The 25537-nt window shown below is 49.9% G+C and overlaps 1 protein-coding gene across 2 annotated transcripts in view; it reads right to left on the reverse strand.

Moving 5' to 3' along the window:
- Positions 1-21345: 21345 nt before the first annotated feature.
- Positions 21346-25537, reverse strand: part of RASGRP2 (RAS guanyl releasing protein 2) — an 890649-nt gene continuing 886457 nt past the window's right edge. For both annotated transcript variants that reach the window (XM_089681654.1, XM_089681653.1), the window contains one exon: positions 21346-21465. In XM_089681654.1, coding sequence (XP_089537780.1) covers positions 21346-21465 — 120 coding nt within the window. The remainder of the gene's footprint in view (positions 21466-25537) is intronic.

Below are 25537 nucleotides of genomic sequence, written 5' to 3' on the forward strand. Positions count from 1 at the left end.
CAACACCCATATAGTAGTGCTTGTCAACTTCACACGGTATAGTGCCACTTCTGTGCTCACAAAACTCTCACCTCCAGATTTATATCATAACTAGAGATGAGCGAATTATTCAAAAATTCGATTCGGCTGATTCGGCGAATTTGCGGAATAAATTTGATTCGAGTCGAATATATTCGCTGCGAATTTAACTTATAAAAAGGGTGTTTCTAGGCTTCAGAGAGCCTTTATATTAGTGCAGAACACTGTACCTTTAATTTAAATGCCCTTGGAGTCTGCTGGGGAAGAGAAATAATACTGTCAGTCAGTATGACATGCAGATGAGTGCCGTCGATCTTAGAATCACCGCACACTTCACTCATTTGGGCAGTCACGGGCCAAAACCAGAGTGTGGAGCCACAGTGTGGCGGTGGAGGCAGCAGCAATGGGAGGCCATACAGCACCCTATGAAAAAAGGGAACCCACCAGCAGTGTGAGGAGACCTGAAAGTGGCACATGGCAGAGTGTGGCGATGGAGACAGCAGCAATGGGAGGCCGTACAGGGACCCATGACACACTCTGGACCTGGCAGCAGCATGAGGAGGCGGTACAGGGGCCCATGACAGATTACGGGCCTGGCAGCAGCATGAGGAGTCGGTATGGGGGCCCATGGCAGATTACGGGCCTGGCAGCAGCAATGGGAGGCCATACAGCACCCTATGACAAAATGGAACCCACCAGCAGTGTGAGGAGACCTGAAAGTGGCACATGGCAGAGTGTGGCGATGGAGACAGCAGCAATGGGAGGCCGTACAGGAACCCATGACACACTCTGGACCTGGCAGCAGCATGAGGAGGCGGTACAGGGGCCCATGACAGATTACGGGCCTGGCAGCAGCATGAGGAGTCGGTACGGGGGCCCATGGCAGATTACGGGCCTGGCAGCAGCAATGGGAGGCCATACAGCACCCTATGACAAAATGGAACCCACCAGCAGTGTGAGGAGACCTGAAAGTGGCACATGGCAGAGTGTGGCGATGGAGACAGCAGCAATGGGAGGCCGTACAGGGACCCATGACACACTCTGGACCTGGCAGCAGCATGAGGAGGCGGTACAGGGGCCCATGACAGATTACGGGCCTGGCAGCAGCATGAGGAGTCGGTACGGGGGCCCATGGCAGATTACGGACCTGGCAGCAGCAATGGGAGGCCGTACAGGGACCCATGACACACTCTGGACCTGGCAGCAGCATGAGGAGGCGGTACAGGGGCCAATGACAGATTACGGGCCTGGCAGCAGCATGAGGAGTCGGTACGGGGGCCCATGGCAGATTACGGGCCTGGCAGCAGCAATGGGAGGCCCGTAATCTGCCAGCACCCTATGACAAAATGGAACCCACCAGCAGTGTGAGGAGACCTGAAAGTGGCACATGGCAGAGTGTGGCGATGGAGACAGCAGCAATGGGAGGCCGTACAGGGACCCATGACACACTCTGGACCTGGCAGCAGCATGAGGAGGCGGTACAGGGGCCCATGACAGATTACGGGCCTGGCAGCAGCATGAGGAGTCGGTACGGGGGCCCATGGCAGATTACGGGCCTGGCAGCAGCAATGGGAGGCCCATAATCTGCCAGCACCCTATGACAAAATGGAACCCACCAGCAGTGTGAGGAGACCTGAAAGTGGCACATGGCAGAGTGTGACGATGGAGACAGCAGCAATGGGAGGCCGTACAGGGACCCATGACACACTCTGGACCTGGCAGCAGCAAGAGGAGGCGGTACAGGGGCCCATGGCAGAGTGGCGAAGCGTAAGCAGCTTAAATTGAAGGCCATACAGAGGCCTATGTTAAAAATAATAACATGTTTGGGGCATGATTCATGGCGGATTTAGTCAGTTGTGTCAGGAACTGGTGGTTTGAAATCCAGACTAATCCACGCCTGATTCATTTTCACAAACGTGAGTCTCTCCACACTTTGGGTGGACAGTCGTGTCCTCCGCGGAGTTACAATACCTCCTGCCGCACTAAACACGCGCTCCGATGCCACGCTACTGGCCGGGCATGACAGCCTTTCAAGGGCAAATTAAGCTAGTTGGGGCCAAAGGTCAAGTTTCGTTGCCCAGTAGTCAAGGGGATTGTCTACCTCGGTTGGCAGGGTGCTGTCCAAGTAGGCCCAAGCCTGTTTGAGGTCCTGCTCCAGGTCCACCTGATGCTGCTGCGGCTGGTTAGTAGTTTCCTCACTGCGCTGGTGAAGAAAGCTACTCATCATCGACTGCAGACTGAGGCAGCCGCTGCTGGTGGAGCTGCCACTGCTCCTACCACCCCACCCCTCCCCTGCTGCCATGGCAGCGGAATGCGAGCGCACAGGGCCCACAGTGTCTGAGGATGGACGTTGGCGCAGAAAGGCAGAGACCAACTGACTACATAGGTGGTTTTTATAGTACTTTATTTTGGCCTCCCTCTCAGCAGGTGTGAAAAAGGAGGCCATTTTAGAACGGTAGCGAGGGTCCAACAAGGTGGACAGCCAAAAGTCATCCCTCTGTCTGATGGTTATTATTCGGCTGTCGCTACGCAAGCAACCGAGCATGCTATGGGCCATTTGTGCCAAGGAATGCGAGGGACTCCCTGCCTCCATCTCCACAGCATACTGCCACGGTGCGTCTGGGTCCTCTGTCTCCTCCTCCTCCTCTACCAGATGCTCCTGCTCCTCCACTCCTGTCCGCTGAGTGGAAAAACCACCCATTTCACTCAATAATTCCTGAGCACCAATGTCCTCCTCTACCTCCTCCTCTTCTTCCTGTCCTGCCCCCACAGGGGTCATGTGGCGTTGAGATCTGTGCGCCACGTCTACCGCACCCTGACCAGCCATTGTTAACAGCATTTGTTCCAGGACGTGCAACAGAGGAATGACGTCGTTCATCCCATAGTCCTGCCGACTCACGAATAGCGTGGCCTCCTCAAAGGGCCTGAGCAAGCGGCAGGTGTCACGCATGAGCTGCCAATGGCTGACATCTAAGTTACACAGGGGAGTACTTTTATCCGCTTGTAACATCAGGAAATCGGTGATGGCCTTTCGCTGTTCGTAAAGGCGGTCTAACATATGTAGGGTTGAATTCCACCTTGTTGCAACGTCGCAGATCAGGCGATGCTGTGGAATTCCGTTCTGCCGTTGCAGCTCAAGGAGGGTGTGCTTTGCGGTGTAGGAATGGCTGAAATGCATGCAAAGTTTACGTGACATTTTAAGGATGTCTTGCAGTGGGATGGTGGATTTTAGGAACCGCTTGACAACCAGATTGAACACGTGAGCCATGCATGGCGCATGGCACAACCTTCCTTGACGCAGAGCAGACACCATGTTCTTTCCGTTGTCGGTCAACATGGTTCCGATTTTCAGTTTGCGCGGAGACAGCCATCTGTCGATTTCTCTGTTCATTACACTCAGAAGTTCCTCCCCTGTGTGACTACGTTCGCCAAGGCATACCAGGTGCAGCACAGCGTGACACCGTTGCGCCCTGCACATGTGATATGCCGGTCGGGTAATGGGACCTGGCACGGGGGTGGTGGCTGAGGACACGGCGGAAGAAGAGGTGGTAGAGGCGGACATCTTTGCTGGACCAAGGACGTGCAAACGTGGAGGCAAAAGCGGCGTGACCTGTCCAAGTTTCTGGTGCGGCTGTGCCGGCACCACGTTCACCCAGTGGGCCGTAAATGACATGTACTGTCCCTGACCGTAGTTACAGCTCTACACGTCGGCGCTGCCGTGCACTTTGGCAGAGACCGACATGCTCAAAGACTGGCCCACCATCTCTTCTACATGTGAATGCAGGGCTGGCACTGCCTTTTTGGCGAAGAAAGGCTGGCTTGGCACTCTCCACCGCAGCTCGGCACAAGCCATCATTTCTCGGAAAGGTGCTGAGTCCACCACTTGGAAAGGGAGGGACTGCAGCACCAGCAACTTGGACAGGAGGACGTTCAGCTTCTGCACCGTCGGGTGCGTGCTCGCAAACTGTTGTCTCTTGGAAACGGATTCCAAGAAAGACTGCTGACGGAATCCGTGAAGAGGAGTAGCAGGAGAAGGAGCATCTGAACGAGCGGAAAGATGCCAACGAGCGACAACTCCCCTCAGCAGAGGTGTTGGAGCCTTGACTGGCTGATAGAGGGCGATTGACGTCGGGTGACGGAGCAAGTAACGGAGCGGGTGATGGAGCGGGGGCTGGGGCAGGCAGAACCGCCGTATCTTTATCACGGTTTTCCCAGGCCACCGAATGGCGACGCTGCATATGCTGACGCAACGCTGTAGTCCCAACATTGGCCCCCTGGCCACGCTTGACTTTCTGGCCACATAGTCGACATACGGCTACGTTTACTTCCTCGGGCGGCTTGACGAAAAATTGCCACACCGCCGAGTAGGAAACTTTGCCCCCGCTACTCCTCACTGGCTGACTGCTACTTCCTCCGTGCACACCGGCACCACTACTGGCCGTGGTGGTAGGCTGCAGTGGAGCTGGTGCTCTACTCCATGGCCGTTTGCCTCCACTGACACTGCTGCGACCCTGCTGCCTCCTGGGCAACCCACTGACTGTTTTGCTCGCTGCCAAGCTGGCACCCTCTTCTCCTGATGATGCGGAAGCAATAGCCTGATGACGACGAGGCTGCCAAGTGCGATCAGCCTCATCATCATCAATTAGGGTCTCCGCCTCACTACTAGCCCCCTCGGCTGCGTGTGGGTCAGGAGACAGACCTGTCTCTAGACTGGCTACCGAGCCACTCTCCTCTCCAGTACTTCTTCGCCTGGCTGCTGAAGAGGCGGATGTCTCCCCCCGTTCCTGACCGCCCTCTGTTAGCTCTTCCTCACTGTACAGTGGGGCTGAGCCCACAGCATGCGATACTTCGCTTGGTGAGGGAACACCAAAGGACAGGGGCAGGTAGAGGACACGTGATTTCAGTGGGCTTGCTCCCGGGCCATGCCAACTAACGGTTGTGTCGGACGTACCCACCGACCGTTGGCTGTAGGTGTCAGAGGTGACCTGGGAAGAGGAAGACGACTGAGCCAACCAATCGATGACGGCAGGGTTGTCGGTGGAGACACGACCGCTGGATGACACCGGGAGCACTGGCCTCTGGCTGCGACTAGTGCTGCCTCGACCCCTTCCTCTGCTGCCACGTCTGCTCGCTTCTGAAACTTTGCCTCCTCTGCCACTCCTCTGCGTGTTGTCTGACATACTCTTTAATTCAACGATTCTGTGTCCCTGAGTAATGATTCTGTGTCCCTGAGTAACAATTCAGTGTCCCTGAGTAACAATTCAGTGTCCCTGAGTAACAATTCAGTGTCCCTGAGTAACAATTCAGTGTCCCTGAGTAACAATTCAGTGTCCCTGAGTAACAATTCAGTGTCCCTGAGTAACAATTCAGTGTCCCTGAGTAACAATTCAGTGTCCCTGAGTAACAATTCAGTGTCCCTGAGTAACAATTCTGTGTCCCTGAGTAACAATTCTGTGTCCCTGAGTAACAATTCTGTGTCCCTGAGTAACAATTCTGTGTCCGTCCTTGAGTAACAATTCTGTGTCCGTCCCTGAGTAACAATTCTGTGTCCGTCCCTGAGTAACGATTCTGTGTCCGTCCCTGAGTAACGATTCTGTGTCCCTGAGTAACGATTCTGTGTCCCCGAGTAACGATTCTGTGTCCCCGAGTAACGATTCTGTGTCCCCGAGTAACGATTCTGTGTCCCCGAGTAACGATTCTGTGTCCCCGAGTAACGATTCTGTGTCCCCGAGTAACGATTCTGTGTCCCCGAGTAACGATTCTGTGTGTGTCCCTGAGTAACGATTCTGTGTCCCTGAGTAACGATTCTGTGTCCCTGAGTAACGATTCTGTGTCCCTGAGTAATGATTCTGTGTCCCTGAGTAACGATTCTGTGTCCCTGAGTAACGATTCTGTGTCCCTGAGTAACGATTCTGTGTCCCTGAGTAACGATTCTGTGGCCCTAAAGTCTCTGTGGCCCTAACTCTGTCCCTAATACACAGAGGTCTGTCTCTCTTGAATGACCGGAGGCTAATGGAGAATTCTAAGATGGCCGCGATTTATAGCTCCACCATTACACAGTGCTGGCTGGCTGGCTGCTGATTGGCTAATGCGATCACATGTCATGAATGAATGCATTATGGGTCAGCGCGCCTTGTCTGCGCGCCTTCCCAGAGATCCCCGCTCCGTCGCCACACATGTCGCCGCCATTTTGCTAATTTTCGGATTCGGTGTGAATCGAATATTTCCTAATCTTCGAAACGAATTCCACTTCGTCATGTTCGATTCGCTCATCTCTAATCATAACGCATGTGTATGATAATCCATCCAGATTTCACCAATACTTCTAACCTCCTTCACCTCCAAACCACTAGGAGCACTCCACTCCTCTCTCTCTTACATCCAGTATCAGGGAGTACGGTACCTTTAAGATGTATATGCATGCATGCTGTCACAATTACTTTGCCATGTTGCAGTATATTAAAATTATCAAAATGTATTAAAATAATATTGCACTTACACTTTCAAAATATATAAAATCACTTCAAAATACAGAGATCTCCAGTTGTGCTTCCATATGACGTCACTTCCGGTTTGCGTCTGGGCACTGATAGGCTGCGCTGATTGGCACTGATGAGGTGGCACAAATAAGCTGCAATGATTGGCACTGATGAAGAGACACTGCTGAGGCTGCACTGATGGGCACTCATATGCTCCAATGGTGGGGCTGCACTGATGGGCATTGATATGCTGCACTGATCAGCGTGGATATGCTGCTCTGATGGGCCTGCACTGACAATAATGGCACTTATGATTAATGCTCTGATTATCAGAGCCAATGTCCCCTGTTGGCTTTCCTTTCCTCAGACAGTGACAGCGCTAACGAAAGAAAATACTGATAACTGGCATTTATTTGGTTGGACACAGCTGACCGAGGGACATAGATTACCACTAATTGCCACACTGCACGCCCCCCCGGGAGCGCACATGAATGGGAGGACGTCATATGAGAGCGGTCCTGTCTTGCCCTCATTGTACAATAGGCTGGGCAGGAACCAGTTGAAAATGACCACACACCACAAAAACATTAACGAAAACATCCCACTTATAAAAAGCTATTTATTTTCAAAAGTGGTTTCCAGTGTTTGTAAACCCCCACATACACCCAATGGAGTAACTGGCCTTATCACTGATTCACAGAGATTAAACAAATCCTCCTACATAAGTTGTACCTGTTTATATGCAGCCATCTATCCTCTACATCCATTCAAAGTGCAGAATTTACACAGGATCTCTGAGCTCTGAAAAACAGGGGATGGGGAGCTGAAGCTACATCAGTGAGGAGAACTGTAGGAGTGGATTGTCAGAACAGGATACACCCCCTTCACACAACACACAGGAACAAAGCTGAGGCAGCTAATCACAGACTGTGCCCTCCCCTGTCACCATTTTTCTTTTGATGTCAGGAAAACTCATCAGAAGTGACTCAAGCTTATAAAAGACGAATGAGATAGCAGACAAAAACTACACTTAGTACGCTGCACAGTATAGAGAGATATGCTTTGTTCATATTTCATGTCCGAAGTTTACAACCACTTTAAATGTAATTATTCAACAAATGCAAATAAAGAAAATAGCCAAAAAATGATATCAAAATTGAAGGAAAAGAGGAAAATAGGGAAAAAAATGGAAAAAAGAGGAAACAAGACTGGAGGGAGGGAGAGAACCTCATCTGGAAAAACTCAGTAAGTGACCATTCTCTAAATATTTTTATATTTAGATAAAAGTACCAAACATATTAGGATCCATACTAGAAAAAAAATGGTCTCTAATATGAAATCTACCACCTGCATACTTGATCTCTTCCCACCCATTTATTTAAATCCTGTTTTAATTCCCTATGCCCCATTATTCCTAATATCATAAACGACTCCCTTAGCACCAGTTTTGTACCAACAATCCTCAAAACTGCCGTTATCACCCCAGTACCATAAAAAACCCAACATGGCTCCACTGTTCTATATTGTGCAAAACAAAATGTTATTGCCATCTACCAACCCTTATTTTACCATATATAAATGAAAGAGCAATTGCAATAAAAGTGCTGTATACTATATACATATTTTTTATTTATTATATTTTTATTAATTTCATTTACAAACAAATATATAAAGAACCTACACAATATAATACCATTCAACACTTTTTACAATACATTATTTCCATAGTCTCTTCTCCCCCCAACCCGCTTCCCTCCACATCCCACTCTATCATTTTCTCTTCTCCTACAGTTCTTCTAAGCTACCTATATTCTCTCTCTCCTCTCTTCTTAATCATCTTTTCTTATTCCCTTTGCTACCTCATCTCACCGATTATCTTTCCCCCTATTTTACACTCCCAAACAGTTCTACATATCTCTTTGAGGTTTTGAAATCACACCATCCCCTCCAAGTTCTTAAAAATATTTCCATTTTATCCTCTCCACTATTTATTATTATTATACAGTATTTATATAGCGCCAAAGGGTTTGCTCAGCGCTGTACAATAACAAGGGGGACAGAACATGAGACAAGACAGAAACAATACAATACATGAGGGGTTCGAGGGCCCTGCTCTTTTGAGCTTACAATCTACGAGGGAGGGGAAAGTGGTACAGGAGGAAATGGCCGTGGGGGATGGAGTGGTGGGAGGAGTGGAGGAGGTCAATTGTTAGGTGAGGGTGCGGTAGGCTTCCCTGAAGAGGTGGGTTTTCAGGGTGCGCCTGAAGGTGAGTAGGGTATGTGACAGTCTGATGGATTGGGGTAGGGAGTTCCAGAGGATGGGGGAAGTCCTGGAGAAATCCTGCAATCGGGCGTGGGAGGAGGAGATCAGGGAGCTAGAGAGTAGGAGGTACTGTGAGGAGCGAAGGGCACAGGTAGGGTAGTATTTGGGTATCAGGTTGGTTAGGTAGTTTGGGGCGGCATTGTGAATGGCTTTGTAGGTCAGAATTAGCAGTTTGAATTTGATGCACTGGGAAATCGGGAGCCAGTGAAGGGATTGGCAGAGGGGGGTGGCAGATGTGGAGCGGTTGGTGAGGTGAATAGCCACTGAGTTCAGGATAGACTGGAGTGGGGATAGGGTTTGTTTGGGTAGGCCAGTGAGAAGGGAGTTGCAGTAGTCCAGGCGTGAGATGATGAGGGAGTGTACGAGTTGTTTAGTAGTGTCTGGGGTGAGGAATGTACGTATCTTGGCGATGTTGCGGAGGTGGAGCCTGCATGATCTTGATAGTAATTGGACGTGAGGTAGGAAGGAAAGGTTCTGCGGGTGGAGAGAGAGGGGGTGAGATGGGGGGTGGAGAGGTAAATTTGTGTGTCGTCGGCATAGAGGCGGTAATTGAAGCTGTGGGAGTGTATTAGTTTACCAAGGGAGGAGGTGTAGATGGAGAAGAGAAGGGGCCCAAGGACAGAGCCTTGGGGGACTCTGACAGAGAGGGGGAGAGAGGGGGAGGTGGCAGTGTTATAGGTGATGCTGAGGGAGCGTTGGGATAGGTAGAAGGAGAACCAGGAGAGAGCAGCGTCCCTGATGCCAAGGGAGTGCAGTTTAGTAAGAAGGAGAGGGTGGTCAACAGTGTCGAAGGCCGTGGAGAGGTCAAGGAGCAGGAGGACAGAGTAATGGCCATTAGCTTTGGCGGTTAGCAGGTCGTTGGTGATTTTAAGTAGGGGGGTTTTGGTGGAGTGTAGGGGATGGAAGCCAGACTGTAGAGGATCAAGGAGGTTGTTATCAGTGAGGTGGGCGCTTAGGCGATTGTAGGCCAAGTGCTCAAGGAGCTTGGAAGTGAATGGTAGCAGGGAGATGGGTCTAAGGTTGTTCAGGTCAGTGGGGTCAAGGGAGGGGTTTTTTTTGAGTATGGGGGTGATGTGCGCGTGCTTTAGAGGGGAGGGGAAAGTGCCAGTGGAGAGGGAGAGATTGAAGATGTGGGTGAGGGAGCGAATGATGGGGGGGGGCGACTGGAGGAGCTGTTAGGGGATAGGGTCCAGGGGGCAGGTGGTGAGGCGGGCTTCGGTGAAGACCTTAGAGACTTCCTCAGGGGTAGCTGGGCTGAAGGAGCGGAGCGTTGGGGAGGTGATAGTGTGCGGGGCATTGGGCATAGTGGGGGGTAGTGTGGCTATGAGGTCGGAGGAGGGGAGGGTTGAGGGGATGATGGAGGGCGGGGGGCTGGGTGGAGAGGTAGATTGTGAGTTGACAATGTCCTTACGGATTGCGTCAATTTTGTTTTGGAAATGGTTGGCAATCTCGTGGGCGGTGAGAGAGGTGCTGAGTGGAGGTGGGGGGGAGAGAGCAGGGATTTGAAAGTGGAGAAGAGCCGGCGAGGACAGGTGGAGAGGGTGTTGATAAGGGTTACGAAATAGGCTTGCTTGGCGGCGTGGAGGGAGGTGGTGTAGGTGAAGAAGGTGGCTTTGTAGAGGGAGAACGCATGAGGGGATCTGGTTTTGCGCCATAAGTGCTCCATCGCGCGACTGAGTCGTTTGAGATGTTTCGTATGGTCGTTTTGCCAGGGTTGAAGCGGTCGGGGTCTGGTGTTACGCGTGGTTAGGGGTGCCAGGGAGTCGAGGGCAGCCGACAGTGAGTCGCTGTACACAGTAGTGGCCAGGTCAGGGCATGACAGAGGGAGGATACTGTCATACAAACGGTCAGCTGCCGGGTGGAGATGAGTCGGGTTCAGATTGCGGAGGTTGCGGGTGATGGTTAGATGCTTTGGGGGGGGGAGTTAAGGGAGGGGGAGATGGAGAATGTGAGGAGGTGGTGGTCAGAGAGGGGGAAGGGGGTGTTAGGGAAGTCGCGGGGGGGGTGCAGAGATGGGAGAAGACGAGGTCCAGGGTGTTTCCATTGGTGTGGGTGGAGGACTGTGTGTGCTGTGTGAGCGCAAAGGAGGAGGTTAGGAGGAGGAGTTGGGAAGTAGCTGGGCTGTTGGCGTTGATGGGGATGTTGAAGTCCCCTAGGATGATGGTCCATAGCTCGGAGGAAGAGGGATGCAGAACCAGGAGGCCGATAGATTACCGCAATCCTCAGGGGGGTGGGAGAGAAGAGCCGGATGCAGTGGGCCTCGAAGGAGGAGAAGGATAGGGAGGGGGGGGTTAGGGAGGACCTGGAAGGTGCTCAGCGGTGGCAGGAGCATACTGACCCCACCGCCTCTGCGACCGCTCGGTCTGGGTGAGTGGGTCCAGACGAGACCTCCATAGGAGAGTGCTGCAGAGGAGGTGGAGTCAGTGGCTTGGATCCAGGTTTCAGTGACCGCTAGGAGGTTGAGGGAGTGGGAGACAAAGAGGTCGTGGATGGCGGGGAGCTTGTTGCAAACCGAGCAGGCGTTCAGGAGTGCAACCGAGAGAGGAGGGGTGGATGCGGGGAGGAAGGGGACAGATATGAGGTTGAGGGGGTTGCAGCGGCTGGCGGGAGTAGGGGGGTGCCGAGAGGGGGAGTGGGGAGGTGGGGGGACAGGGTTCGGGGAGAGGTCTCCGGCCGTTAGCAGAAGGGTGAGGAAGGTGGCATGGGAACGGGATGTGCAGGAGCGCGTGGGTCTGTTGGTGGTAGCGTGTGGGTCGGCGGGGGATATAATTCCTTCATCCTGTAGATATATTCCACCCTAAATATCCAATCCTTTACTCTAGGGATCTCCTGAGCCCGCCAAAACTTTGGGATCAGTCCCTTTGCTGCATATAATAAATTAGATTTCACCATATTCTTATACTGTTTCACTGTTAACTCAGTATTATGGAATAAACAAAGCCATGGATCTTTTAAAGTTTTAACTCCCGAGATCTCTTGTATTTGTTGAACTAAATCCTTCCAAAATTCCTGTATCCTGGGGCATTCCCACCATACAGTATATGTGCCATAGTTCCCTTTATCCCGCACCCTCTCCAACATAATGGTGAGTTCTCTGGTTGTTGTTTGTGTGCCACACTAGGTGTAATATACATCTTGCCAAGCATTTATAATTCATTTCTACTACCTTCATATCCACAGCCCCATGTGCTAAATTAAATATTTTCCTTTTTTTGCTGTTCATTTAATTGAATTCCAAATTCCATCTCTCATTTCTCCAAAAATGATGGAGAGATAGGTCTGGATATTTTAGTAGGTATTTTATATATACGAGAAGTACTATGTTTCTGTATAGCACCCGAACTCAACATCTGTTCAAGTTGCTTTTACCACTCTTACTGGTTATGGACGTGCCATTAAAAAGTGTCTTAATTGAAAATATCACCACTCATCTAATATCTAAAAAAAATCCTTTGTGTTTCAGTTCTTGGAAAGACCATATTTCCCCCTTCTTCATAATATCCTTTAAATGTGCATTTCTATCTTTTATCCATTTACTTGATATATCCTCCTTCCGTGGTGAGAAAAAAACGTGTTCCTACAAGTGATATTAATGGTGAGTTATACTCCCATCACATTTGTCCGTGAATTACATCCCATACTCTAAATACATTCTGTGTTAATGTGCTTGTGGTTTCAGAAAACATCCGAAACTGTTGTGGAATCTAAATAATTTTATCTAACAGTGCCTCGCTTAGTGTACTTTCTATTTTTACCCAACTTTTCCCTAGTGCGTTATGTACCCATTTTACTACCCGTGATAATATTACCGAATAATATCTCTTAAAATCTGGTATATTTAAACCCCCATCTAATTTATCTATGCACAGAACATCATATTTTACTCTCGGTTTTTTGTTTGCCAAATATACCTTAATATTATTTTTTTTTTAAGATCCCAAAGTATGTCATCAGTATATATAAAATCAGGAGCATATTGAATTTATACAAAATTTTTGGTATTGTCACTAGAGATGAGCGAATTATTCAAAAATTCGGTTCGGCTGATTCGCCGAATTCGCCGATTAAATTCGCTTCGTGCCGAATATATTCGCTGCGAATTTAACTTATAAAAAGGGTGTTTCTAGGCTTCAGAGAGCCTTTATATTAGTGCAGAACACTGTACCTTTAATTTAAATGCCCTTGGAGTCTGCTGGGGAAGAGAAATAATACTGTCAGTCAGTATGACATGCAGATGAGTGCCGTCGATCTTAGAATCACCGCACACTTCACTCATTTGGGCAGTCACGGGGCCAAAACCAGAGTGTGGAGCCACAGTGTGGCGGTGGAGGCAGCAGCAATGGGAGGCCATACAGCACCCTATGACAAAATGGAACCCACCAGCAGTGTGAGGAGACCTGAAAGTGGCACATGGCAGAGTGTGGCGATGGAGACAGCAGCAATGGGAGGCCGTACAGGGACCCATGACACACTCTGGACCTGGCAGCAGCATGAGGAGGCGGTACGGAGGCCCATGGCAGATTACGGGCCTGGCAGCAGCGTGAGGAGGCGGTACAGGGGCCCATGGCAGAGTGGCGGAGCGTAAGCAGCTAAAATTGAAGGCCATACAGAGGCCTATGTTAAAAAGTCCCCCCAGCAGCAGCGTAGGGAGACGACTATCAAGAGTCCAATGGCAGAGTGGCGGAGCAGAAGCAGCTTCAATTGAAGGCCATACACAGGCCTAGGTTAAAAAGCAAAAGCCGTCAGCAGCGTGAGCAGACGACAGAGGCACATGGCGCAGGGTGGCGGTGGAGGTAGCAGTATTCGGAAGCCATACACAGGCCTAGGTTAAAAAGCGGAAGCCGTCAGCAGCGTGAGCAGACGACAGAGACACATGGCGCAGGGTGGCGGTGGATGCAGCAGTATTCGGAAGCCAAACACAGGCCTCGGTTAAAAAGCGGAAGCCGTCAGCAGCGTGAGCAGACGACAGAGGCACATGGCGCAGGGTGGCGGTGGAGGCAGCAGCAATGGAAGGCCATACAGCACCCTATCACAAAATGGAACCCACCAACAGTGTAAGGAGACCTGAAAGTGGCACATGGCGCAGGGTGGCGGTGGAGGCAGCAGTATTCGGAAGACATACACAGGACTAGTTTAAAAAGCGGAAGCCATCAGCAGCGTGAGCAGACGACAGAGACACATGGCGCAGGGTGGCGGTGGATGCAGCAGTATTCGGAAGCCAAACACAGGCCTCGGTTAAAAAGCGGAAGCCGTCAGCAGCGTGAGCAGACGACAGAGGCACATGGTGCAGGGTGGCGGTGGAGGCAGCAGCAATGGAAGGCCATACAGCACCCTATCACAAAATGGAACCCACCAACAGTGTAAGGAGACCTGAAAGTGGCACATGGCGCAGGGTGGCAGTGGAGGCAGCAGTATTCGGAAGACATACACAGGACTAGTTTAAAAAGCGGAAGCCGTCAGCAGCGTGAGCAGACGACAGAGGCACATGGCGCAGGGTGGCGGTGGAGGCAGCAGTATTCGGAAGCCATACATAGGCCTAGGTTTAAAACTGGAACCCAGCAGCGTGAGCAGACGACAAAGACGCACATGGCAGAGGATGGATCTGGCAGCAGTATGAGAAGGCGGTACAGGGGCCCGTGGCACAGTGTGGTGATGGGGGCTACAGCAACTGGATGCCAGAAAGTGGCCGATAGGGCTATATACTGCATGACTACATAGGTGTTTTTTATAGTACTTTATTTTGGCCTCCCTCTCAGCAGGTGTGAAAAAGGCCACCATTTTTGAACGGTAGCGAGGGTCCAACAAGGTGGACAGCCAAAAGTCATCCCTCTGTCTGATGGTTATTATCCGGCTGTCGCTACGCAAGCAACCGAGCATGCTATGGGCCATTTGTGCCAAGGAATGCGAGGGACTCCCTGCCTCCATCTCCACAGCATACTGCCACGGTGCCTCTGGGTCCTCTGTCTCCTCCTCCTCCTCTACCAGATGCTCCTGCTCCTCCACTCCTGTCCGCTGAGTGGAAAACCACCCATTTCACTCAATTCCTGAGCACCAATGTCCTCCTCTACCTCCTCCTCTTCTTCCTGTCCTGCCCCCACAGGGGTCATGTGGCGTTGAGATCTGTGCGCCACGTCTACCGCACCCTGACCAGCCATTGTTAACAGCATTTGTTCCAGGACGTGCAACAGAGGAATGACGTCGTTCATCCCATAGTCCTGCCCACTCACGAATAGCGTGGTCTCCGCAAAGGGCCTGAGCAAGCGGCAGGTGTCACGCATGAGCTGCCAATGGCTGACATCTAAGTTACACAGGGGAGTACCTTTATCCGCTTGTAACATCAGGAAATCGGTGATGGCCTTTCGCTGTTCGTAAAGGCGGTCTAACATATGTAGGGTTGAATTCCACCTTGTTGCAACGTCGCAGATCAGGCGATGCTGTGGAATTCCGTTCTGCCGCTGCAGCTCAAGGAGGGTGTGCTTTGCGGTGTAGGAATGGCTGAAATGCATGCAAAGTTTACGTGACATTTTAAGGATGTCTTGCAGTGGGATGGTGGATTTTAGGAACCGCTTGACAACCAGATTGAACACGTGAGCCATGCATGGCGCATGGCACAACCTTCCTTGACGCAGAGCAGACACCATGTTCTTTCCGTTGTCGGTCAACATGGTTCCGATTTTCAGTTTGCGCGGAGACAGCCATCTGTCGATTTCTCTGTTCATTACACTCAGAAGTTCCTCCCCTGTGTGACTACGTTCGCCAAGGCATACCAGGTGCAGCACAGCGTGACACCGTTGCGCCCTGCACATGTGATATGCCGGTCGGGTAATGGGACCTGGCACGGGGGTGGCGGCTGAGGACACGGCGGAAGAAGAGGTGGTAGAGGCGGACATCTTTGCTGGACCAAGGACGTGCAAACGAGGAGGCAAAAGCGGCGTGACCTGTCCAAGTTTCTGGTGCGGCTGTGCCGGCACCACGTTCACCCAGTGGGCCGTAAATGACATGTACTGTCCCTGACCGTAGTTACAGCTCCACACGTCGGCGCTGCCGTGCACTTTGGCAGAGACCGACATGCTCAAAGACTGGCCCACCATCTCTTCTACATGTGAATGCAGGGCTGGCACTGCCTTTTTGGCGAAGAAATGCCGGCTTGGCACTCTCCACCGCGGCTCGGCACAAGCCATCATTTCTCGGAAAGGTGCTGAGTCCACCACTTGGAAAGGGAGGGACTGCAGCACCAGCAACTTGGACAGGAGGACGTTCAGCTTCTGCACCGTCGGGTGCGTGCTCGCAAACTGTTGTCTCTTGGAAACGGATTCCAAGAAAGACTGCTGACGGAATCCGTGAAGAGGAGTAGCAGGAGAAGGAGCATCTGAACGAGCGGAAAGATGCCAACGAGCGACAACTCCCCTCAGCAGAGGTGTTGGAGCCTTGACTGGCTGATAGAGGGCGATTGACGTCGGGTGACGGAGCAAGTAACGGAGCGGGTGATGGAGCGGGGGCTGGGGCAGGCAGAACCGCCGTATCTTTATCACGGTTTTCCCAGGCCACCGAATGGCGACGCTGCATATGCTGACACAACGCTGTAGTCCCAACATTGGCCCCCTGGCCACGCTTGACTTTCTGGCCACATAGTCGACATACGGCTACGTTTACTTCCTCGGGCGGCGTGACGAAAAATTGCCACACCGCCGAGTAGGAAACTTTGCCCCCGCTACTCCTCACTGGCTGACTGCTACTTCCTCCGTGCACACCGGCACCACTACTGGCCGTGGTGGTAGGCTGCAGTGGAGCTGGTGCTCTACTCCGTGGCCGTTTGCCTCCACTGACACTGCTGCGACCCTGCTGCCTCCTGTGCAACCCACCGACTGTTTTGCTCGCTGGCAAGCTGGCACCCTCTTCTCCTGATGATGCGGAAGCAATAGCCTGATGACGACGAGGCTGCCAAGTGCGATCAGCCTCATCATCATCAATTAGGGTCTCCGCGTCACTACTAGCCCCCTCGGCTGCGTGTGGGTCAGGAGACAGACCTGTCTCTAGACCGGCTACCAAGCCACTCTCCTCGCCACTACTTCTTCGCCTGGCTGCTGAAGAGGCGGATGTCTCCCCCCGTTCCTGACCGCCCTCTGTTAGCTCTTCCTCACTGTACAGTGGGGCTGAGCCCACAGCATGCGATACTTCGCTTGGTGAGGGAACACCAAAGGACAGGGGCAGGTCGAGGACACGTGATTTCAGTGGGCTTGCTCCCGGGCCATGCCAACTAACGGTTGTGTCTGACGTACCCACCGACCGTTGGCTGTAGGTGTCAGAGGTGACCTGGGAAGAGGAAGACGACCGAGTCAACCAATCGATGACGGCAGGGTTGTCGGTGGAGACACGACCGCTGGATGACACCGGGAGCACTGGCCTCTGGCTGCGACTAGTGCTGCCTCGACCCCTTCCTCTGCTGCCACGTCTGCTCGCTCCAGAAACATTGCCTCCTCTGCCACTCCTCTGCGTGTTGTCTGACATACTCTTTAATTCAATAAGCACCCCAAAAATAAAACTGGATTTAACTCTTTGAACGTACAATAGTGGTTGTGAAGCAGAAAGTCAGTTTATTTAGCACAATCGGTCAATTGCAGCTTGCCGTTGGCTGGAAACTGTACGTTTCTGTCACTGGAATGCACTAATCACCCAAAAAATATTACCGCCACCCGGCGTGTAAATGGATCTAACTCTTTGAACGTACAATGGTGGTTGTGAAGCAGAAAGTCAGTTTATTTAGCACAATCGGTCAATTGCAGCTTGCCGTTGGCTGGAAACTGTACGTTTCTGTCACTGGAATGTACTAATCACCCAAAAAATATTACCGCCACCCGGCGTGTAAATGGATCTAACTCTTTGAACGTACAATGGTGGTTGTGAAGCAGAAAGTCAGTTTATTGTACACAATCGGTCAATTGCAGCTTGCCGTTGGCTGGAAACTGTACGTTTCTGTCACTGGAATGCACTAATCACCCAAAAAATATTACCGCCACCCAGCGTGTAAATGGATCTAACTCTTTGAACGTACAATAGTGGTTGTGAAGCAGAAAGTCAGTTTATTTAGCACAATCGGTCAATTGCAGCTTGCCGTTGGCTGGAAACTGTACGTTTATGTCACTGGAATGCACTAATCACCCAAAAAATATTACCGCCACCCGGCGTGTAAATGGATCTAACTCTTTGAACGTACAATAGTGGTTGTGAAGCAGAAAGTCAGTTTATTGTACACAATCTGTCAATTGCAGCTTGCCGTTGGCTGGAAACTGTACGTTTGTGTCACTGGAATGCACTAATCACCCAAAAAATATTACCGCCAGCCGGCGTGTAAATGGATTTAACTCTTTGAACGTACAATAGTGGTTGTGAAGCAGAAAGTCAGTTTATTTTGCACAATCGGCAAACTGCAGCACCAACTGTGCACGACAGCCACCAAAAAAAAAAAAAGTGTGTATGTCACTTTAAATTTTCGATTCTTTGATAGCTGTGGCCCTGAGTAACGATTCTGTGTCCCCGAGTAATGATTCTGTGTCCCCGAGTAACGATTCTGTGTCCCCGAGTAACGATTCTGTGTCCCTAAAGTCTCTGTGGTCCTAACTCTGTCCCTTAATACACACAGGTCTGTCTCTCTTGAATGACCGGAGGCTAATGGAGAATTCTAAGATGGCCGCGATTTATAGCTCCACCATTACACAGTGCTGGCTGGCTGCTGATTGGCTAATGCGATCACATGTCATGATTCATGACTCATGAATGCATTATGGGTCAGCGCGCCTTGTCTGCGCGCCTTCCCAGAGATCCCCGCCCCATCTTCTCTGTCCATTTTCTCCTGTCGCCGCCATTTTTGGGAAAATTCGATTCGTGCATCCGAAGTTTGCTAATCTTCGGATTCGTCGCGAATCGAATTTTTCCAAATCTTCGGAACGAATTCCACTTCGTCATGTTCAATTCGCTCATCTCTAATTGTCACCATTATCACCAAGTTTATTCTTTCTAACCTGGAGAGTGATCTTGAACTTTTCCTCAACTCATTCTTTATCTCGTTTATTAATGGCATGTAATTTACCTGATATATATTTTTAAGGGACGAGATTACCTTTATACCCAAATATTTTAGTTCTTTCTCTCCATGTGAAAGGACATTCATTTTGTAATGCTGTTTTCTCTATTTTGGGAACACCAATATTTAATATCTATAGTATTTTAATATCATCAATAAGTTTGGTAATGTTAACCTAGGGTTTACCACATAGAATAACATATCGCCTGCATATGCTACAACTTTATGATCCACGTCTCCTATCCAAATTCCTTTAATATCTATGCTATCTTAGACTGTCGCTAGGAACGGCTCTAAAGATAATACAAATAGCAGGGACGAGCGTGGACTTCCCTGCCTAGTTCCATTATACATTTTACACTAATGACAATGAGCCATTGATCTTTACAGCTGCTGAAGGGTAACTAGTGTCAGGAATCAAGGAGTGACCAGAAAGGTGTGGACTGACACAGGGAAACGCAGGTTTCAGGTATAGTATAATACAGGTTATTATTAGCCACCCAGATATATATATAAACGCACAGTGAGCAAACTAACCTTCCACTAATCTTAGGAGGTGCAGGAACACAGGCGTAGTCAGGGCTGGAGAGGTGGAATGGTCAGGCCGGCCGTAGGGTTCTGTAACGACTGCCTGGTGGTACCTCTAGCGGTCCTCAGGGCAGGATTCCCCAGGGCGCGGAGTCTAAGTCCCAGTCTGCTATTCACCAGGGCCCCTGATGGTGGGGATGGACTTGGAGCAGACAGGAACCAGGTCGCGGCCCCTGAGTACACCTGCTAGTGATAGAGGGATCCGCCAGAGGTATGTGCAGGTACGGCTGGATCCGTGCAGGATGGATGGATGGCAGAGTAGTGAACGTGGTCAGACGGGCCAAGTCAGCAACGTGCGGGCAGCAAGGTATCAAAGGAGCAGGCAGAGAATGGTCAAGGTCACAAGCCGGGTTCAGTAACTCATGGACAGCGCAGTACAGAGGATCAGGCAGAAGGATGGTCAGGGATGAGCCAGTAGTCAGAACAGGAGACGGTCAACAGGAATCAGGATCAGGCAGGGTCGGCAACAAGGTATCTTCTCACAGGAACTAGGAACAGGATACAGGGGCTCATGGGAAAACATACACCAAGGCCCAGAGCACAGGCCTGGTCATGCCTTATATACACCTTTCTGTAATCAGCCCCAGGTTTGGCTGATTGTGAGCTTCTGGCTGCTAAGAGCACCCGCTGGTCAGCTCTGGTACTGCAGCCCACACGGCAGGAGAGTCCCACCACCAGTGCTGAGAGCACCCGCTGGTCAGCTCTGGTACTGCAGCCCACACGGCAGGAGAGTCCCACCACCAGTGCTGAGAGCACCCGCTGGTCAGCTCTGGTACTGCAGCCCACACGGCAGGAGAGTCCCACCACCAGTGCTGAATCCATTCCTGACAGCTAGACACATTTTTTATCCACTGCATCATTCTAGGTCCTATCCCTGTTGCTTCTATCCATCATAAATACCCAGTCTACCCTGTCGAAGGCTTTCTTAGCATCTATCACCAGGAATAGCACTGGGGACTTCTCTTTTACTCTTCTGCAGAAGGAGCAATGATCTTAGGTCATTATCCCTTCCTTCTCTTCCTGGGACAAATCCCACCTGGTCTAAATGTATCCACTCCGCCATTAGAGCTTTCATTCTGGTCACTAATATTTTTGCATATAATATCGTATCCATAGTTAATAAGAACACTGGTCTGTAACTGGAACAATGGGACAAATCTTTCCTTATCTTCTTTAGGGATAATTGTAATGCACACCATTGACGACTCCTTTTTCATCTCCACCCCTTCTCCTATTGCATTCATATATGCGCACATTTTCGGAATTAATTGTTCTTTAAATTTCCTATAGTATCTTATTGTATACCCATCCGGTCCTGGACTCTTCCCTGCCACTATATTTCTTAAGGCTGTTTGAATTTCTTCTTGTGATATTAATTTTTCTAAAACTAGTGAACTTTCTTCTTATAATCTGTGTAGTCTGGCTTCTTTTAAATATAACTTCCTTTTCTGCTTTGCAGGGAGAAGAAACAGGCAAATCTCTGTTCCCTGTACACAGAGTTCTGTGATTTTGTAAACACAGAACTCTGTACGTGATTGGCCACAGGTTTTCAGTTGATTTAAGGCAAAATCATTAGCTGAAATCAGCTGACAAACTTTTGCTTTGTCCAGTTACAGCACAGGTCCGCAGGGGGCGTGCATGAAGAAAGGTCTCACCATACCGTTGCATCATCTGACCTGCAGTTGCCGCCTGCTCGCAGTACAACTACTGTGGGCAGGCGACAAACAGTTAAAGAAGTAAAACCATAAGTATACAATAATAATAGTGTTTTATTAAGATAAAAGAGTTGGCATGTGGAATATTCAAGTTGTATGAAACAAAAGCACCCTTTCCAAGATCTCAAAATAATTTTACACTTACTGATTTTGATCTATCTCATCGAATGCACAGAGGTAGGGGAAGTTACTGCGAACAGCTTGAAATTCTTCTTGCGAGATGTGACCATCACCATCTTCATCAAAAAGTCTAAATACAGACTGTAAACAAACAAATACATCATTTATTTACCAAGAGTTAGCGTCTAAGTTTTTTTTTTATGACACAAAAGACAATAAATACCAGATATACAGTACATTTGACTGAGCTAATTAAATTATTAAGTGGCACAGCGATTAAACCCATCTGAACAAGTGACATCACAGCTACTCAGCTAAATCTTAAGAATGAGTCCTGGTGACCAAACCTGTCCAAAAGCAGACAGGGAAGTGTCTAATGTATACAAACCTTAAAACTGAAGTTTAGTTCTGGCAATTTTCGAGCTTGGATGTAAGCATGTGTGTGCCCATATGTGTAAGAAGCCTGGGAGAGCTAGAAATCACTATAGAAGGTATTGCTACTACAGTGATCTCTAGTGATGGCCCTGCAATGAGCAGCCATTTACTGAACACAGAAGATTGATCGCTCAGCATGGGTGCCATTCAGGGAAAGCTTGGCATTTTCGCAATATATGCAAAGCATTCTCTGATCATACAGGTTGGAGAAATGGGGCAATAACATCATAATCCCCACCTCATTCAATCAGAGAACACTTTGGATTCACTGAGAAAAAGCAAAGTTCTCTGAATTTCGCCTGCACCAAGTGAGTGATCTCCTGTATTCAGTAAGCAGCAGGGCAGCCACCACCAAGTATTTGACATGCCTGCTTACACTGGTCCAAGCTGGGCTTTAACTATGTGAAAATTGCCATACCTAAAGTTATTATTTAAATAGAATCCTTAGTTAAATCAACTTAGGTCTAAATTTCAGCCTTATACAAAAGACAAACAATCTATTTTCTAGGCCTGGCCAGGTTTTCCTAAGCTTGCTGGCTGATTTTTCCTGTCTACTTCTGAAAGAAGCTTCCAGAGATAGAGGGGGAGGGTCAGCCACTGAAGTTGTGAATAATTATCTGACCTCAGACAATTCCTGGGAGAAAGGTGTCTAGAAGGTGGCTTGGGAGAAGAGAAATGACCTGTTCAGCAGTATAATTCTCCTGGGGTTGCTGCCCCTGGGGGGCAGCCAGTGTGCATTAATGAGAGGAGTTGCTGTTGGGCCTCAGCATGTGCTTGGCTGAGAGCCCAAAGGAGGTTTGCCTAAAGGATATTACTGGACGGTATCACTCATGGAGGTTGGTCTAGAGAAGGATCCTTTTCTCCCTCACTGGAAAGTGTCACCTGGAGGCTGGGCTGCAGGCAGCTGTCTTTGGACATTGTAAGCGGGATCTGGTCTAGGATTCCAGGTTTGCTTGTGCTTTGCGGGAGTGAATGCCAGTGGTTGCTACATGGACTGGGGCTGCTCACAGTCTCAAACTAGCTGGCTATCCCCTCTACCCCCAATAAAGGCTGCTGTCAAAATACTTTTTTTTGCTCGTGAATCTGTCCTCCTGTATCTGTTTTGCGTCTTTAGGTATCCTGCACCCTTATCCTCTCTCATGCTTTAAGCACTGCAGTAAATCTTCAAAAAAGACATCCCCTGGACTGAGCCTGTGTTTGTTGGTGTGTTTGGAACTGGTGTCTGAGTCTGACAGTCTCTGAAAAGGTAAGAGAAACCTGGGTTGTTCTCAGTGGGCCCTCCATGAATGAGTGCTACAATTTTGTAAAACGCTGTACAAAAATGTTAGTGCTATATAAATCCTGTATTATATTAATAATAAAGGGAAGGGGAGATGGGAAGTGGGTGGTCCAAAGTGGTGGGACAGGCTGTGGAGCGTGGGTGGGCAGGGTCTGACTGATAAGGGAGAAGTCTGTAAGAAAGCTGCTGGTAGTATATGATTGGGATCTGTATGACAGCTGCATGTTTACTTCCTAAAGCTGGAGAGTGCAAAATCAGGCTCAATTCTGCATAGCAACCAGGGGCCTATTTGCCACAAGGTAAACAAGGCATTTGCCTAGGGCGGCACTTTTCAGGGGGGCGGCATGGCGGCAGTGCCGCCCCCCCTTTCCCACGGAAGGGACACTTCCGTGGGAAAGGGACAGGGGCTGCTGTGTCTTACCTGACTTCGTGTCCCACGTCGATCCAGTACACAAGGCGCTGCTGGAGGAGGGGTGCAGAGGGTGTCCATCCGGTATCTTCATCTTCCTGGATCTTGATCGCGATGTGGACGGGATGACAAGCCGCCCCTCTAATCTGGCCACACCCCTGGGATCACTGGGCAGCCTATGGCAGCCTGTCCCTCCCTCTGCAAGCTCCGCCTCCTCGCCGGTGATTGGCCGCCAGATCTGTAGCTCAGAAAAGGCACACAGGCAGCCAATTACAGGCGAGGAGGCGGAGAGGAGGAGCTGAGCGGCAGCGCGAAGATTGAAGACCGAGTGAGGGAGCAGCTGGAGCCGGTGAAGAAGAGGAGAGCGGCTGGAGAAGGAAGACAGCTGATGGGTAAGTGTCTGTGCCTGAAGGAGGGAGGCTGGGCTGGAGCAGGGGTCAGCACAGCGATGTAAGTATAATTGCTGTCAGTGGAAGTAATAGTGCCCCATCATTAGTGTCAGTGTGGGATGAATAGTGCCCCCTCATTGGTGTCACTGACACCAATGAGGGGGAACTTTTCCTCCCACTGACACCAATGGTGGGGCACTATTCCTCCCACTGACACCAATGATGGGGCACTATGCCTCCGGACCTCCCACTGACACCAATGATGCTGCACTATTCCTCCTACTGACACCAGTGATGGGACGCTATTCTTCCCACTGACACCAATGATGGGGCACGATTCCTCCCACTGACACTAATGATGGGGCACGATTCCTCCCCCTGATACCAATGATGGGGCACGATTCCTCCCCCTGGCACCAATGATGGGGCACGATTCCTTCCCCTGGCACCAATGATGGGGCATGATTTCCTCCCCCTGACGCCAATGATGGGGCACGATCCCTCCCACTGACGCCAATGATGGGGCACGATTCTTCCCACTGACACCAATGATGGAGTACTATTCCTCCCACTGATACCAATGATGGGGCACTATTCCTCACACACCATCATTGGTGTCAGTGGGAGGAGTAGTGCCCCAACATTGGTGTCAGTGTGAGGAATAGTACCCCATCATTGGCGTCAGTGGGATGAATAGTGCCCCATCATCAGTGTCAGTGGGAGGAATAGTGCCCCATCATTAGTGTCAGTGGGAGGAATCGTGCCCCATCATTGGTGTCAGTGGGAGGAATTGCGGCCCAATGTTGGGGACCTATTCCTCCCACTGACACCAATGATGGTGTGTGAGCAATAGTGCCCCATCATTGGTATCAGTGGGAGGAATAGTACTCCATCATTGGTGTCAGTGGGAAGAATCGTGCCCCATCATTGGCGTCAGTGGGAGGAAGTTGCCAGTGGGTGGAGCTCGAATATGAAGAGGTGGAGCCTAAAGAGGAAGGGGTGGGGTTTGCAGATGAAAGGGTGGGACAAAATTTAGATGCAGGGGGGTGCCCGATTTTAGTCTTGCCTAGGGCAGTACAAAACCAAAATACACCACTGATAGCAACCAATCAGCTTCTAACCTCAGCTTTTTAAATTAAGTTCTGGCAGTAAAACCTGGAAGCTGATTGGCTTCTATGCATAAGTGGGTCTTATTTTGCACTCTCCAGCTTTAGTAAATAACCCCCCAGGTGTCAGTTGTGTTTTTAAACCTCATAGCAGGATTTTTCACCTCAATACTCCTATGGGTTAAATTAACCAATACAGACATTTTAATCTTTATTATGTATCCATTGATATAAAGAGATTGTTTCTTCCCTCCCCCTTCAACTTCAAATTTACATTTTCTGGTTCCCATCTTCTTTCTCCCAAAATCTAGATGTAGCACCCCAATCAACTTTCCAGTTCATTTCAATGATTAAAGACAGCTCCTTCATAAGTACTCCAGTTGGCCACTTTAGCACAACCTCTTTCATATTTTCCAGCATTCTTCATGGAGTTCATCACCCCCATGGGTTTGATTTATTTCACCAGTGTCTTCTTTTCTCATATATTCTATTTTATGTTCTATTCTATTCTAATATATAATATATTCTGTTCGAATTTGTTCTCTTCAAAACTCGACTTTCTAAAGACAGTTATATTTTTTCTATTTTATTCTAT

The sequence above is a fragment of the Staurois parvus genome, unplaced genomic scaffold, assembly GCF_062004578.1.
Source record: "Staurois parvus isolate SC_StPar_1 unplaced genomic scaffold, SC_StPar_1.0 ptg000275l, whole genome shotgun sequence".
Lineage (NCBI taxonomy): Eukaryota > Metazoa > Chordata > Amphibia > Anura > Ranidae > Staurois > Staurois parvus.